The sequence below is a fragment of the Pongo abelii genome, chromosome 18 (genome assembly GCF_028885655.2).
Source record: "Pongo abelii isolate AG06213 chromosome 18, NHGRI_mPonAbe1-v2.0_pri, whole genome shotgun sequence".
In the NCBI taxonomy this organism is placed as follows: domain Eukaryota; kingdom Metazoa; phylum Chordata; class Mammalia; order Primates; family Hominidae; genus Pongo; species Pongo abelii.
In genome coordinates, this window is record NC_072003.2 from 66114275 (window position 1) to 66130986 (window position 16712).

Genomic DNA, 16712 nt, shown 5'->3' on the forward strand with positions numbered 1-16712 from the left:
AAAAAGAATTCACACAAGGAGGAAGCAGATAATTTAAATCAGTTGTTTAACCACACTAGACATTGTCCCCAACTAAGAGATACGTACAAGTTTCATTTTGAAAAGATATAGGCTGAGGTAAGTGACTCATGCCTGTAATCTCAGCACTTTGGGAAGCCGAAGAGGGAGGGTTGCTTGAGCTCATGAGTTTGAAACCAACCTGGGCAACATAGGGAGACACTATCTCTACAAAAAATTTAAAAATTAGCCAGGCATAGTGGCACACACCTGTAGTCCCAGCTAGTTGGAGGGCTGAGGTGGAAGGATCACTTGAGCCCAGGAGGTTGAGGCTGCAGTAACCTATGATTGTACCACTGCACTCCAGCCTGGGCACACAGCAGGACCTTGTCTCAAAAAGAAAAAGGAAAGATAGAATCTATGCAACTGCACCATTTAATTTTTTCATAATGTTTCAGATTAGCTTTACTATCAAATCACATTCCATTAAAAGTATCAATTTAACTTAAATCATAAGAAATTAAACTATCTTTAATTCAAATACATAATTACATTTTTTGGTGATATTTTCACATAGTTTCTTTAGAGACAGGCATTGTTAGCACTATGACAGCTAACATTTATTGCACATCAGTTAGATGCATAATACAGTAGGTACTAACTTACACATATTATTTCATCTTCTTAATCCTTTGAGGGAGGTATTGGCAGTCTCATTTTACAGAAAAATCTCAGCCTTGAGGTTGACTATTTATCGAAAGCTGGTTGCTAGCACCTGTGCGAGGTTTTTTTTTGTTTTGTGGTTTTTTGTTTTTTTTTTTGAGACAGAGTCTTGCTCTGTCACTCAGGCTGGAATGCAATGGTACAATCTCAGCTCACTGCAACCTCTGCCTCCCAGGTTCAAGCACTTCTCCTGCCTCAGCCTCTGGAGTACCTGGGATTACAGGCACTCGCTATTATGCCCAGCTAATTTTTTGTATTTTTGTAGAGATGTGGTTTCACCATGGTGGCCAGGCTAGTCTTGAACTGCTGACCTCAAGTGATCCAGCCACCTCGGACTCCCAAAATGCTGGCATTACAGGCGTGAGCCCGGCCTGTTGCAAGGTTTTTTAACACTGAAAGGATATAGAAAGGTAAGTCTCAAACTTTAATGTACACGTGGATCACCTGAGGAATCTTGTTTAAATGCAGGTGACTCAGAAGTTCTAGGGTGAGGCCACTGATTCTGCATTTCTAACAAGCCCTTAGGTGATGGCAATGCTGCTGGCCTAAGGCCAAACTTGGAATAGCAAGGATCTACAGGTTGCGATCGGCCACAAAAAACACCACAAAAAAGTCTACAGCCCAACGCAGGGCTCACGCCTGTAACCCCAACACTTTGGGAGACCAAGGTGGGCAGATCACTTGAGGTCAGGAGTTCAAGACCAGCCCGGCCAACATGGGGAAACCCCATCTCTACTAAAAAATACGAAACTTAGCCGGGCGTGCTAACGGGCGCCTGTAATCCCAGCTACCTGGGAGGCTGAGGCAGGAGAATCGCTTGAACCCGGGAGGTGGAGGCTGAAGTGAGCCAAGATTGTGCCACTGCACTGCAGCCTGGGTGACAGAGCAAGACTCCATCTCAAAAAAAAAAAAAAATCTAAAAAAACTATATTTATGGCCAGTCGCGGTGGCTCACGCCTATTAATCCCAGCACTTTGGGAGACTGAGGCGGGTGGATCACCTGAGGTCAGAAGTTTGAGACCAGCCTAGCCAACATGGCGAAACCCTGTCTCCACTAAAAATACAAAAATTAGCTAGGCATGGCGGCAGGCGCCAGTAATCCCAGCTACTCGGGAGGCTGAGGCTGGAGAATTGCTTGAACCCAGGAGGCGGAGGTTGCAGTTAGCTGAGACGGTGCCATTGCACTCCATCCTGGGCATCAAGAGCAAAAGTTTGCCTCAAAAAAAAAAAAAAAACACACACACACACACACAACTAAATTTATTTTTAGACATGGGATCTTGCTATGTTGCCCAAGCTGGAGCACAGTGGCTACTCCCAGGCACCATAATAGCTCCCTGTGACCTTGAACTCCTAGGCTCAAGCAATCCCCCCACCTCAGCTTCCTGATTTTTAAAAGTCAAATTTTTCTCCAAACCACAGAGTTAGAACTTACTCATATTTCTTGATGGATTCTGAGTTTTGTAAGATCTCAGAAGTATCTTTATAATGACTTCTTATTTTCTTTTCCAGTTTAAATTTAGAGTCCAATTTCTTGGAGTTTTGTGGGATTTTTATCAAGGCTGGGAAGCCAACTACAGCAAAACCATTTCAAGTTGCCATACCCTTCAAGCAGGTCCCTTTCCTTTACTCACCCACATATAACCTCTCAGAGTTTAAGTTCTAGAGATTAACAAACAACAGAGTTAGGCGAGATTCTGCGGGCTAGGCCCAAAAGTTCTTCCAGATGAAAAGTACAACTCTAGGCCGGGTGTGGTGGCTCACGTCTGTAATCCAGGCACATTGGGAGGCCGAGGCGGGCAGATCACCTGAGCTCAGGAGTTCGAGACCAGCCTGGGCAACATAGTGAAACCCCGTCTCTACCAAAAATACAAAAAATTAGCTGGGCATGGTGGTGTGCGTCTGTGGTCCCAGCTACTTGGGAGGCTGAGGTGGGTGGGTCTCTTGAGCCCAGGTGGCGGAGGTTGCAGTGAGCCAAGATTGTGCCACTGCACTCCAGCCTGGGTAACAGAGTTAGACCGAGTGTTTAAAAAAGAAAGAAAAAGAGTGAGAAGAAAGAGAGAAAGAAAGAGAGAGAGAGGGAGAGAGGGAGAGAGGGAGAGAGAGAGAGCGAGAGAGAGAGAGAGAAAGAAAGAGAGAAAAGAAAAGAAAAAAAGAAAAGAACAACACTACAACAAAACAGTACCTTACCAAAAGGTAATGATAAATGCCACCAGCTTCCATCCCTCGACTTAGGTGATAAAGTCCCAGCAATGCAGTAATAACTAACAGTCTACAAACTGGATTTCAATTCTTTTCCTAGATCCTTTTAGGGACAAGTTCTATTTACTTTCAAAATCCCACAGTGCAAACAAAGCAAGGTATTTGACCAAGCCCTGCTCTTTTCTTATTCATTTCTAATTATCTGTACGGGCTGCTGGCACCCCATACTCAAACACTGGCTAGCTGCCTCTTTTAAAAGGCAATTGCAGGCAGGGTGTGGTGGCTCACGCTTGTGATCCCAGCACTTTGGGAGGCCGAGGTGGGCGGATCATGAGGTAAGGAGTTCGAGACCAGCCTGGCCAGGCCAACACAGCGAAACCCCGTCTCTACTAAAATTACAAAAATTAGCTGGGCGTGGTGGTGGGCGCCTGTAATCCCAGCTACTCGGGAGGCTGAGGCAGGAGAATCGCTTGAACCCGGGAGGCGGAGGTGGCAGTGAGCCAAGATTGTGCCACTGCACTCCAGCCTGGGCGACAGAGCTAGAGTCCATCTCAAAAACAAAAAAAAGGCAATTGCACACCTCCCTTCACCTCCTACATTCTCTTTGCTAACAGCAAAGCCAAACTACAAAACCAATACATCTTTGAAAACATTCCAGTTTACCAGATAAGGTAAATTTAAAATTCTGAAGACAGATTATCTGATCCATTTTTCTTTCCAAAAAGCCCTTCAAAAATACCCTCTGGCAGTCAGCAGAACAAGCCTTTCACCCAAGAGAGACATAAAATAGCCTATGATTCTGTCATTTACAAACACCAGGACATTTATTTAAAGGGTATGTATCCACACATTATATTATTCCCAAGGAATGCTTATGCACTCGAGTAGGAACAGGAGGACCAGACCTGGCACGGTGGCTCATGCCTGTAATCCCAGCACTTTGGGAAACCAAGGAGGGGTGATCGCTTGAGCCCAGTAGTTGGAGACCAGTCTGGGCAACATGGTGAAACCCCATCTCTACTAAAAATACAAAAATTAACCCGGCATAGTGGAACGTGCTTGTAGTCCCAGCTACTCGGGAAGCTGAGGTGAGAAGATCGCTTGAGCCTGGGAGGTCGAACCTGCAGTGAGCCACGATCGCACCAGTGCACTCCACCCTGGGCGACAGAGACCCGGTCTCAAAAAAGAGAGCGAGAGAGAACAAGTGGCTTCTCTGACCATGAGAAGTCTATAAAGTTTTCAGGCCGGTGGCCTCAGAAGGCCTGCCTGTGACAGAGAATGTTGGGGGGACACACGGGTTTTTCTGAATTAGAGCATGCACACAACAGAGCTAAGCAGTTGCCCGCAGAGGCATGTTACAAAACCACAAAGCAGGAACAGAGCTGAGAGGCCCCTGCCCAGAACACCCTGGAAGCTAAAACATAGGACCCTGAGAAATGAGCTCTACTACAGACAAGTCCAACAGAAAGTTCTCTGTTTCTGCTACCTCCAAAACTGGCTGCCCTCCCAGATTTAACTCTGGGTACCAATTGGGCAGTGCCAGCCACCGTGCTGGGCGGTGGATTCCGGGATGCCAAGTCTGTCTTCTTGGTTAGAAGGACACAAACCTCTGCAGTGTAGAGAATTGTGGGCATATCTGGGCTCCCCCACTGCATCAGGGCTACCTGCCTCCATCCAGCAAATACTAAGCTCCTACCATATACGCCTGGCACCCAGCTAGACATCAAGGGGGAACCAAGCCACAGTCCCTCGTCTCCGCAGGCAGAAACAGACGAGCACCGTCTGGAGGTTGCGCGGGCCGGGAAAACCTGCCACAGGTTGCTAAAACCAGCTGTACCCAGGAGACAGCAGGATTCCCAGCAGCACCCAGCCCAGTAACGCCACAGACTCCCGGGAGCGGGAGCGGAGCGGACAGGTAGGCCCGAGGGCAGGTGCTCAGGTAGGAGGCGCACACCTGAGGCTGCCGGCCTGGGAAGGGCAGGCTCTGGCCGAGGGCGGGGTCCCCAGAGGAGGCTGCAGAGTGGCCCCGGGACCCCACGAGGGAGAGGGGGCGCGAGGAGCGGGCTCCGGCCCGGGCAAGCGGGTACGCGGCGGAGGCCCCGCAGCGGGGCGGGGAGAGAGGAGTGCTGCTAGGCCACCCTCGGGCACCTGGGGCCCCGCCCGGCACCTACCACTTGGGCGACCTTGAGGCGGCCGAGCGCGCCGCGCAGGTAGTCGGGGTCGCAGCGCAGGCCGGCCAGCCCGCGGCGCTGGCTCACCGGCTCGGTGGTGGGCTGGTACGGGCTGCTGGCGCCCGAGATCATGGAGGTGCTCGAGGCCTCGCCCTCGAAGCCGTCCAGCTCCTCGCCGCTCCGCATGCTGCCGCCCGGCCCGGGCCGCCTCGCGCGGCTGGCTCCCGGCGCCAGGAGCGGGCGGACTCAGCGGGGCCGCCGCATCGCCGCCGCCGCCGCCTCCCGACTGACCGCCCGCGGCCCGCCCGCCGCCGCCGCCGCCGCCGCCGCCTCTCGCCCGCCGCCCGGCTGCGGCTGCGGCTCGGTCCGCTCGGGCTCGGCTCCCGCCGCCTCGGCAGCGGAAAGGGAGGGAGGTGGGAGCCAGGAGAGGGAAGGAGGCGGGAGCCGGCGCGCCGGACCGGGAGGGGCGGAGCCAGGCCGCAGCCGGCCGCTCGGAGGCGCTCCGCGGCTCGGGGGAGGTGGAGGCGGCGGCGCCGCGGGCCCCGGGGCGGGGCGGGGCGCCGGCTCCTCAGGCCCCGCCCTGGCCCCGCCCCCACCTGCGCCTAGAGCCGGGGCCGGAGCCGCTGGTGGGCGCTGGTGATCCCGGCACGCGGGGCGATGGGGTTCAGGCAGCGGGGTCTTGGGGCTGAGGAAAGGGTCGAGGTGGACCTGGAGGCCATGGAGTTGCTTTCCCAGACGCTGCCTCAGGTTCTCCTTTGAAGAAAGTGGGGTCCTCGACGCATAGGGTGGGGAGCTTCCCGGTAAAAACAGAGACGGGCTGCGCCACCCGGGTGCCGGGAACGGTGCGTGGCCAGGGTGGGCCTGACTCGGACTGTTGGGCCGACGAGAGGTGGGTAAGTGCCTGTGTTCTCACGCTGGGCGCCTGGAACAAACCGGTTCCGAGGCCAGGGGCGGAGCGGGGTAGGGTGAGGAGCCGCCCCACTGCAGGTTGTCCCCGCCTGGCTGACCCAGGCGACCGACACGTTTCTCTCCTCTCAGCTGAAAAGCTTTGCTAGCTCTGTCTACGCATCAAGTAAGGTTAAACACAGATTTTGCCCCGAAGGGCATTAATTAGGGACCAATTTACAATTCAAGTGTGCAGGCTAATTTTAAGCTAAGTAAAACACTGACTTTCTAAGAAGTGTCGCTTTGATATTGAACCCTTCCACAACCACAAATACCGAGAGCTTGCCATGTTCTAGGCACTGAGCAAGGCGCTTGAAGAACGTATCGTTGTTATTGCTATTTTACAGAAGAAGAGACTAAGGCTGCAGACTGGAAGTAGCTTGTCCAAGGTCACACAGTTCATTGGTGGGCAGAGCCCAGGTTCCTACTTTTTCTTTCTTTTTTTAAAAAAAATTATTTATTAGTTTCATCATCATTATTTTTGTAGAGATAGGGCCTCACCGTGTTGCCCAGGCTGATCTCGAACTCCCAGGCTCAAGCAATCCTCCTGCCTCAGCCTCCCAAAGTGCTGGGATTACAGGTGTGACTGACCATGCCCAGCCCTCAACTTTTTCAAAGATGGGAAGGACAGTGACTGTAATACTGTTGTCCTTCTGTATGGGGGCAAGAGAGGGAGCTTGTTTTCAGGACACCCTCGAATACCAAAATCCGAAGATGCTCTCAAATCCTTTATATAAAATGGTGTAGTATTTACATATAACCTACACACATCCTCTCATATACTTTAAATAATTGTTCTACTGTATTACTTTTTATCTATATTTGTGTGTGTGTGTGTGTGTTTTCTGAGACAGAGTCTTGCTCGTGACCCAGGCTGGGGCGCTGGGGTGAGATCTCCGCTTACAGCAACCTCCGCCTCCTGGGGTCAAGCGATTCTCCCACCTCAGCCTCCCGAGCAGCTGGGACCACCACGCCCAGCTAATTTTGGTATTTTTAGTAGAGACAGGGTTTCACCATGTTGGCCAGGCAGGTCTCAAACTACTGGCCTCAAGTGATCTACCCACCTCAGCCTCCCAAAGGGCTGGGATTACAGATGTGAGCCACCGTGCCCCGCTGGTTTGTTTTTTTTTGTTTGTTTTTTGTTTTTTTTTTAAATAGACTTTTCACTCTGTCACCCAGGCTGGAGTGCAGTGGTACAATCATAGCTCACTGTAACCTCGACCCCCTAGACTTAAGCAATCCTCCTGTCTCAGCCTCCTAAGTAACTGGGACTACAGGCATGCCACCACCATGCCTGGCTAAATTGTTTTTTCTTTCTTTTTTTTGGAGATGGGGTCTCATTATGTTGCCCAGGCTGGTCTCAAACTTCTGGTCTCAGCAGTCCTCCCACTTCAGCCTCCCAAAGTGCTGGAATTACAGGCATGAGCCACCACATCCAGCTTATTTTTTATTGTTTTTTCCAAATACTTTTTTTTTTTGAGACGGAGTCTCATTCTGTCACCCAGTGGCATGATTGCTGCGCACTGCAACCTCCACCTCCCAGGTTCAAGTAATTATTCATGCTTCAGCCTCCTGTGTAGCTGGGATTACAGGTACCCACTAACACGCCTGGCTAATTTGTGTGATTTTAGTAGAGACGGGGTTTTGCCATGTTGGCCAGGCTGGTCTTGAACTCCTGACCTCGAGTGATCTGCCTACCTTGGCCTCCCAAAGTGCTGTGATTACAGGCATAAGCCACTGCGCCCAGCCTATTTTATTCCAAATTTTTTTTATCAGCAGTTGGTTGAATCCATAGCTGCAGAAACCACAGATACAGAGGACTGACCCTAAATCAACAAATATTTATCGGGCACTTACTATAGATTAAGCAATATACTAAGAACTTGGGATAGACAACCAGCCGATGGTGACATTGAGGGGTTGGATGTAGACTCTTGCCTCTGCTTTCTCCCAAAATCCCAGTGAAATGACAGTTACAGGGATTTTTTTGAGGGGGTGTGGGTGGGCATTAAACTGTTGGGATGAAGAATGGGAAAGGAAGCAGGGCACCATGGCTCATGCCTGTAATCCTAGCACTTTGGGAGGCTGAGGTGGGAGTTCACTTGAGGTCAAGAGTTCAAAACCAGCCTGGCCAACATGTTGAAACCTTGTCTCTACTAAAAATACAAAAACAAAAAAAAATTAGCCATACATGGTGGCGAGCCCCTGTAATCCCAGCTACTTGGGAGGCTGAGGCAGGAGAATCGCTTGAACCTGGGAGGTGGAGGTTGCAGTGAGCTGAGATTGCCCCACTGTACTCCAGCCTGGGCTACAAAAAAAAAAAAAAAGGAATGGGAAAGGAGACAATGGCAACAAAATGTTGGAAGCTGGGAAGCAAATGGGCAAGTGTAACTTAGCAGATCCAAGAAAGCCAAACCCTAAACTGGCAGGGGAAAGGCTGAAATATTATACAGCACAGGTGATATATCACAGAACAAAAGGCTCAGGAATGGGTAGCACCAAGTAAGTGTAGAGTTAGGGGGTGAAGGCAGGAGTAATAAGATCAAGTGGAAGTCTTTTAAAGAAGCAAGTGGATCCCTAGATCCCTTTTCACACCCATCCCCCAAGACTGGAGCTTTGTTCTCTGGAGAAGGTGAAACAGAAGGCTTCTTAGTTAGAGATCACTAGGCACAGTTCAGGGAAGGAATACTGTACTAAAAACAGGTGGAGTAAGTGAAAGTTTGCTTAATGAATGAGACCCCCAGACATCCTTCCCTAGATCATGGTAGCCAAGACCTCACATTCTCTCTGGAAAACATGATTAGCACAAGAAGAAACACCCAAAGATCCTGACAAGGGAAGTACCCCAAAGTGGAGCCCAGCCACATCACCCAACACTGAATCCCACAGTTGAGACTTCTCACCTACAGGCACAGAGCTTCCAATGAGCTTTTGAGGACCCTACTTTGAAATATAAATGACAACTAAGAGTCACCAAACATTTGAGGAAAGCCTATAACATAACAGAGGTCAAAACGAAAAAAAAGATATATGTCATTAAATGTTTACAATGGTATATATATGTGTGTGTATATATATATACCATTTTATACACATGTATATATCAGTATTCTCAGGTAAACTGAGAAGATACTGTAACCATAAAAAGTTTAGAATAAGGCTGGGCGTGGTGACACATGCCTGTAATCCCAGCACTTTGGGAAGCCGAGGTGGGTGGATCATTTACAGTCAGGAGTTCGAGACCAGCCTGGCCAACATGGCGAAACTCCATCTCTACTAAAAAAACAAAAATTAGCCCAGAGTGGTGGTGCATGTCTGTAGTCCCAGCTACTCAGGAGGCTGAGGCAGGAGAATCGCTTAAGCCCGGGAGGCAGAGGTGGCAGTGAGCTAAGATCGTGCCTCTGCACTCCAGCCTGAGTGACAGAGCAAGACTCTGTCTCAAAAAAAAAAAAAAAGTTTAGAATAAGGCTGAATGCGGTGGCTCACGCCTGTAATCCCAGCGTTTTGGGAGGTTGAGGTGGGCAGATGGCTTGAGCCCAGGAGTTCGAGACCAGCCTGAGCAACACGGTAAGACCCCATCTCTATTAAAAAAAAAAAAAAAAAGTTTAGAAGAAGATGTTACCAAAAAGGAATATTCAGAGAAAAAAAAAAACCTCTTAGACAAGCACATGAAAATATGCTCGATGTTATTAGTTGAAGGAAATTAGGGAAATGCAAATCAAAACCACTTCATAACTGCTAGGATAGCTATAATAAGAACAACAGGAAATTACAAGTGTTGGTGAGGATGCGGAGAAACTGGAACCCTTATACATTGCTGGTAAGAATGTAAATGGTGTAACTGCTGGGTTGAAAGTTTGGCAGTTCTTCAAACAGTTACATAGAATTACTATATGAGACAGTAATTCCACTCCTGCATATATACCCAAAAGAACTGATAATGGGTGGCCGGGCACAGTGGCTCATGCCTGTTATCCCAGCACTTTGGGAGGCCAAGGCAGGTAGATTGCTTAAGTCCAGGAATTCAAGACCAGCCTGGGCAATATGGCAAGACCCCATCTCTACAAAAAATACAAAAAACTAGCTGGGTATGGTGACACATGCCTGTAGTTCCAGCTGCTTGGGAGGCTCAGGTGGGAGGATTGCTTGAACCTGGGAGAGGAAGGTTGCAGTGAGCTGAGACTGTACCACCGCACTCCAGCCTGGGCGACAGAGTGATACCCTTTCTCAAAAAAAAGAAAAAAGAAAAAAAGAAAAGAAAAGAAAGAAAAAAATTGATAATAGGTGCTGAAACAAAAACTTGCATGAGACATGCCAGGCTCCATGATGCATGCCTGTAGTCCTAGCTACTCAGAAGTCTGAGGCAGGAAGAACACTTGAGCTCAGGAATTCAAGGCTGAAGTTTGCTATGATTGCACCTGTGAGTAACTACAAACTCCAGCCTGGTAACACAGCAAGACACCATCTAAACAAACAAACAAAACCTTATTTTTATGCTCTTATTTAAAAAGAAACACAAAAAAACCTTCCTCATGAATGTTTGTAGCAGCACTGTCCACAGTAGCCAAAAAGTAGGCACAAGCCAAGTGTCCTCCATTACCCCATGAAACAGGAGTTCGAGACCAGCCTGGCCAACATGGTGAAAACCCAACTCTACTAAAAATACAAAAATTAGCTGGGCGTAGTGGCATGTGCCTGTAATCCCAGCTACTCGGGAGGCTGAGGCAGGAGAATTGCTTGAACCCGGGAGGCAGAGGTTGCAGTGAGCCGAGATCATGCCACGGCACTCCAGCCTGGGCAACAGAGTGAGACTCTGTCTCCAAAAAAAAGAAAAAAAGAATGTGTTTAAGGGCCAGGCACGTTGCTCATGCCTGTAATCTTAGCACTTTAGGAGGCCAGGGCGGGTGGATCACCTGAGGTCAGGAGTTTGAGACCAGCCTGGCCAACGTGGCCAAACTCCATCTCTACCAAAAATACAAAACTTAGCTTGGTGTGGTGGTGTGCCCCTGTAATCCCAGCTACTCAGGAGGCTGAGACAGGAGAATTGCTTGAACCTGGGAGGCGGAGGTTGCAGTGAGCTGAGATCGTGCTACCCTGGGTGACAGAGCGAGACTCCATCTCAAAAAAAAAAAAAAAAAAATGTGTTTGAGGCCCAGTGTGGTACCTCATGCTTATAATCCCAACATTTTGGGAGAAGCTGAGGAGATGGGCGAATCACTTGAACTCAGGGGTTCAAGAACAGTCTGGGCAACATGGTGAGACCATGTCTCTACAAAAAAATGAGCCGTGTGTAGTGGCGCACCTCTGTAGTCCCAGCTACTTGGGAGGCTGAGGTGGGAGAATCACCTGAGCTCCAGAAGTCAAGACTGCAGTGAGCCATGATCATACCACTGCACTTCAACCTGGCCAACAGAGTGAGACCCTGTCTCAAAAAAAAAAAAAAAAAAAAGATTTTTTAAAAAACAAACTTGGCGGCCAGGCGCAGTGGCTCACGCCTGTAATCCCAGCACTTTGGGAGGCCGAGGTGGGTGGATCACGAGGTCAGGAGATCGAGACCATCCTGGCTAGCACAGTGAAACCCCGTCTCTACTAAAAATACAAAAATTAGCCGGGCATGGTGGCACGCGCCTGTAGTCCCAGCTACTTGGGAGGCTGAGGCAGGAGAATGGCGGGTGAACCCAGGAGGAGGAGCTTGCAGTGAGCCAAGGTCGCGCCACTGCACTCCAGCCTGGGCGACAGAGCAAGACTCCGTCTGAAAAGAAACAAAAACAAACAAACAAAAAAACTTGGCATTTGGTGGGACGGATAGTCCCTGCCAGCAGGGACATGGAGAGCCAGTATTGAAACCAGTAAGTGCAACAGAATATGTGCTGAGTGTTGTTGGAGGAAGGAGGGTGTTCATGATGGTAGGGACATTTCCAGCAAAAAGATTTAATTGAGTCTGTGGGTCAGAATTTCAGCTGAGATCTGAAATACAAACACCAGTTATCCAAGCAAAAGGGTTTGGGGAAAATACTGCGGGCAGAGGGAACGACATGTGCCAAGGCCCAGAGACAAGCACCAGCAAGGCGCACTGAAGAGAAAGGAGTGCAGAATTCAAGTGTGGGGAACTGGCAGAGGAGACCTGAAGCTGAAAGGCAGCTGCGGACCAGTCCCCTGTGGGACCTCATGGTCCACAGAAGAGGGTAGGTTCGAAACAGGAGAGGGCTAAGCCTGAGAGTGGCCCAACAAGGCCTGCCTTGAAGGATGCTCTCTCTGGCTTCAGTGCAGCGATGGATTGAGCAGAGGCAAGAGTGGAGGCTGTCCTCCAGTACTTATTAAACTGTTTCCTGTTCCTGGACACTAGCCTAAGTTTATTTTTAGTTCTAGGGACAGACTCAAAATTTTCACTTCTGGTTTTTAAAAGAATTTTGCAGACTTCCAAAGGGTGTTGTTGGGAATCCCACATGGATCCTTAAATAGTAGACAAAACCTGGTATTGTGGTGCCTTCCTTGGCGTTGGATTGTAATACATCATGAGTCCCTGGGTGTAGCTGTGCCTCCAGGTGTCTACGGGTGCTGAAGACAAAATGAAGATGACACAGAAGCAGACAGCCCTTGGCCAGGTCCCTGGGTTCCAGGGTCTAGTCCCCATATCCAAGCTGACTCAGGACAACCAGACTCAGAAGAGACTGATGAATAAGTCAGATGCTACTTTGTTAATTATTGCCGGAGGATAGACACTGCCAGAATGCTGATTCTTGTCTCAGACCCGTTATGCTGGAAGAGCTGCTCAGGGCAGCCAGCTGATGTGGAAGGACATGCCTGGGCCTCAGGAGGCTTAGGCTGCTGCCCAGGGTCTTTTACAACAGCATCTTTCTCACCCCAGGCAGTGCTTAGGCACTAGCAAGTTCCTTATCATTGACCCTTTTCTCTACACAGTCAGCACCTGTCTGTTCAGAACATGCTCATGTTTAGCATCTTTAGGTAGGGGCTAGTCCCCGGGATACCTTGGTTCACCTGGATCAGGTTTGTCCCTCAGTGTCTCATTTAGTCCTGGGTTTGAGGGCAACTACCTCCAAGTCTGGAGACCACTAACTGTACCCTCCTTCTACACACACACACACACACACACTCTCTCTCTCTCTCTCTGTCTCACACTCTCACACTCTGACTTCCCTGAGCATCAGGACTCATGGAGAGTCCTAACCTCAAAAGCACTGGTCTAGACTGGGTGCAGTGGCTCATGCCTATAATCCCAATTCTTTGCAGGGCTGAGATGGGAGGATCACTTGAGGCCAGGAGTTCAAGACCAGCCTGGGCAACATAGCAAGACCCTATTTTTAGGAAAAGTAAGAAAAGGAGAAAAAAAAAAAGCATTGGTCCTACAAAGACCTTAAATTCTAAATTTCATGAAGGGCTAGGAGCAAAACACCTTCCCAAACTGTGGTCTCTGCGTGTTCTGTGTCTGGAGCCAGTGCCTAATCATGGGGAGGGGAGACGGGTTTGCACTTCATTTCTTCTCTCACTGAGGCCCCTCCTCAGTACATCCTTACAAATGTAGGGGAATGGGGATAGCTTGTCCTGTAACTTCTGTTAAGCAATAGATTTGATCTACTACGTTTTATACACTCAGTAATTAGCAGAAGCCCAGCTGGGCACGGTAGTGGCTCACGCCTGTAATCCCAGCACTTTGGGAGGTCGAGGCGGGCAGAGCATGAGGTCAGGAGTTTGAGACCAGCCTGGCCAACATGGTGAAACCCCATCTCTACTAAAAATACAAAAATTAGCCGGGCCTGGTGGCATGTACCTATACTTCCAACTACTCGGGAGGCTGAGGCAGGAGAATTGCTTGAACCTAGGAGGTGGAGGTTGCAGCGAGCCGAGAATGGACCACTGCACTCCAGCCTGGGTGACAGAGCAAAACTCTGTCTCGAAAAAAAAAAAACAAACTTGCAGGAGCCCTTAGAGACTTCTACCTCAAACAGAAAATTATATAGACAGGGACGGTAAGCAGAAGATTTCAAGCATAAGGTATATAGGAGAAAGACTGATTAAGTTTATCATTAACGATTATCAATGTTAAAAGCATGAACCAAAAACACAAGAACATTTTTAATTTAGTGCTTCAAGACTAACAACTTGGTATGAAATGATTCTATTTCTCTTTTTTTTTTTTTTTTTTTTGAGACAGAGTTTCACTCTTGTTGCCCAGGCTGGAGTGCAATGGCGCAATCTCGGCTCACCACAACCTCCGCCTCCTGGGTTCAAGCGATTCTCCTGACTCAGCCTCTCGAGTAGCTGGGATTACAGGCATGTGCCACCAAGCCCAGCTAATTTTGTATTTTTAGAAGAGACGGGGTTTCTCCATGTTGGTCAGGCTAGTATTGAACTCCCAACCTCAGGTGATCCTCCTGCCTTGGCCTCCTAAAGTGCTGGGATTACAGGCATGAGCCATCGCGCCCGGCAAATGATTCTATTTCTAAAGAAAGGTACCAGGCTGGGCGCAGTGCCTTATGCCTGTAAATCCCAGCACTTTGGGAGGCTGAGACAGGCAGATCACTTGAATTCAGGAGCTCGAGACCACCCTGGGCAACATGGTGAAACCCCGTCTTTACAAAAAATACAAAAATTAGACAATCATGTTAAGTGTGCACCTGTAATCCCAGCTCCTCGGGGGACTGAGCGGGGAGGATGGGATCTGTTGAGTGTAGAAGGTAGAGGCTGCAGTGAGACATGATCCACCCACTGTACTCCAGCCTGGGCAACAGAGCAAGATCCTGTCTCAAAAAATAAATTAAAAATTTAAAAATAAAGGTGCCAGTATAAGTCTTGATGTCTGAAGGATTAGACTCAAAGATGTGAAAATCAAAACCCATTGTTTTGTGTTTGAAAGGAGCCGATGTCCCTGTCCCTCTCCTTGGTGGCAGGGCCCTGACCAGACTCCTCCAGCAATGTTCCCACATGCCTGGAGGGAGGGGCCAGAGCCTGGGCGAGTTCCAGGGAGGAGTGGTTCAGGGGTGAGAGTTAACTGCTGCTTCTGAAGGAACTTGTCCCTTCAGCCGGAAAAATGCTCTCCGAGTCTCTAAAAATAGTGCTCGCTGGGATTTTCCAGTTTGACATTCCTTTGGTTACAATGACCAAAGACAATCCAAGCCAGTCCACCCTGGGCCCCTAACCAGAGCCTCCAGGGAATCCCAGTTTCTGCGGGACCCCAGTTTGTGGTTCCTGCTGCTTCCAAAACGTAATGATTTGGGGAGAATTCACCTGCTCAGCAGCCGCCTCGCTTCTCCCTGGCTGCCCTCCACCTTCTCTCTCCATGGCAGAGGAAGGGGCATGGGTTTCTGGGGAAGAAGGCCAAGAGTGTGGCCATAAGGAAACGTGGGACCTGCCTTCACTTACCCTCCAGGACTGGTGTCCATGCTGGGCCTGGCTAAACTAGCCATGTGAACCCCAGAGAGCTGCTGAGGTAACCAGGAGGCAACAGACACCTCGCCAGGCATTTGCGGCTGCCCCACCCCCAGGGGCCAGGCACTGGGCCATATCCTGGGGCTTCACGGCTCTCACAGAAGAACTGCGTTGGGAGGGAGTTATAAACCAAAAGTATCTGAGACAAGTCTCAATCAATTCAGAAGTTTATTTTGCCAAGGTTGAGGATCTGCCCAGGAGACCGTAAAGTCTGTGCCTTTTTCTGAAGATGATTTTGAGGACTTCATTTAATAATTTTTCGAGATGGACTCTCGCTGTCGCCGAGGCCGGAGGGCAATGGTGCGACCTCAGCTCACCATAACCTCCGCCTCCCGGATTCCAGTGATTCTCCTGCCTCAACCTCTCGAGTAGCTGGGATTACGGGCGCCTGCCACTGGCCAACATGGCAAAACCCTGTCTCTACTAAAAATACAAAAATTAGCCAGGTGTGGTGGCATGCACTTTTAATCCCAGACACTCAGGAGGCTGAGGCAGGAGAATCGCTTGAACCTCGGAGGAGGAGATTGCAGTGAGCCGAGATCCAGTTCGTGCCACTACACTCCAGCCTGGGCGACAGAGCGAGACTCTGTCTCAAAAAAAAAAAAAAAAAAAAAAAAAAAGCCCCAGGAGTTCAGAAACAGGTGAGTGGTCTGGGTTCTTTGGCAGATATGGGCAGGGTCGAGAAGGTATGTGAAGGGCAGGGACAGGGACAGAGGGACAGGAAGGTTGGGAACTGATTCTGAAGACGCCTGCAGTCTGGGGAGCCATGAGAGCTGCATTTTGCTCCTTAAGCGGGGGACTGACGTGATCAGATTTGGACAAAAACAAAAAGTACTAATGAATAATTCAAAGCCTTATCTCCCGGTGTCAAATGGATAGCACAAACACTGTTGCTGTGAATAATGTATAGAGCCCTTTTAAAGGGAAAAAGGTCTCAGGGACCCCAAGAGAACATCTGCAGACATCCAGGGCTCCCCAGACCCATTTGGGCAAACCCTGGAGCAGCCAGAATTGCCCCAAGAGTTCAAGCAGCCAGATTCACGAGCCCTTGAGCAAAGCCTCGAAGGTCAGACTGGCCTCAGGTGAGCTATCAGAGTGAGCAGGAAAGCATAATGGGAGGACACAGCAAGGGCAGAGGCCAGGAGGCTGGGAGGCTGGGGGAGGAGGAGTGAAAGGGTGGCTGGAAAAACACTCTGATTTTATTTTTATTTTTTAATTTTTGAGATG

At 49.5% G+C, this 16712-nt stretch overlaps 1 protein-coding gene across 2 annotated transcripts in view; it reads right to left on the minus strand.

Annotated features, from left to right (window-relative positions):
• Nucleotides 1–5395, minus strand: part of CMTM4 (CKLF like MARVEL transmembrane domain containing 4) — an 82268-nt gene extending 76873 nt beyond the window's left edge. Inside the window, exon 1 of one of the 2 annotated variants that reach the window (XM_054534036.2) lies at nucleotides 5181–5395. In XM_054534036.2, coding sequence (XP_054390011.1) covers nucleotides 5181–5279 — 99 coding nt within the window. In that variant the 5' untranslated portion in view covers nucleotides 5280–5395. Of the gene's footprint in view, nucleotides 1–5093 lie in introns of both variants that reach the window. The other variant, XM_002826506.6, reaches the window with a different exon arrangement.
• Nucleotides 5396–16712: the final 11317 nt, after the last annotated feature.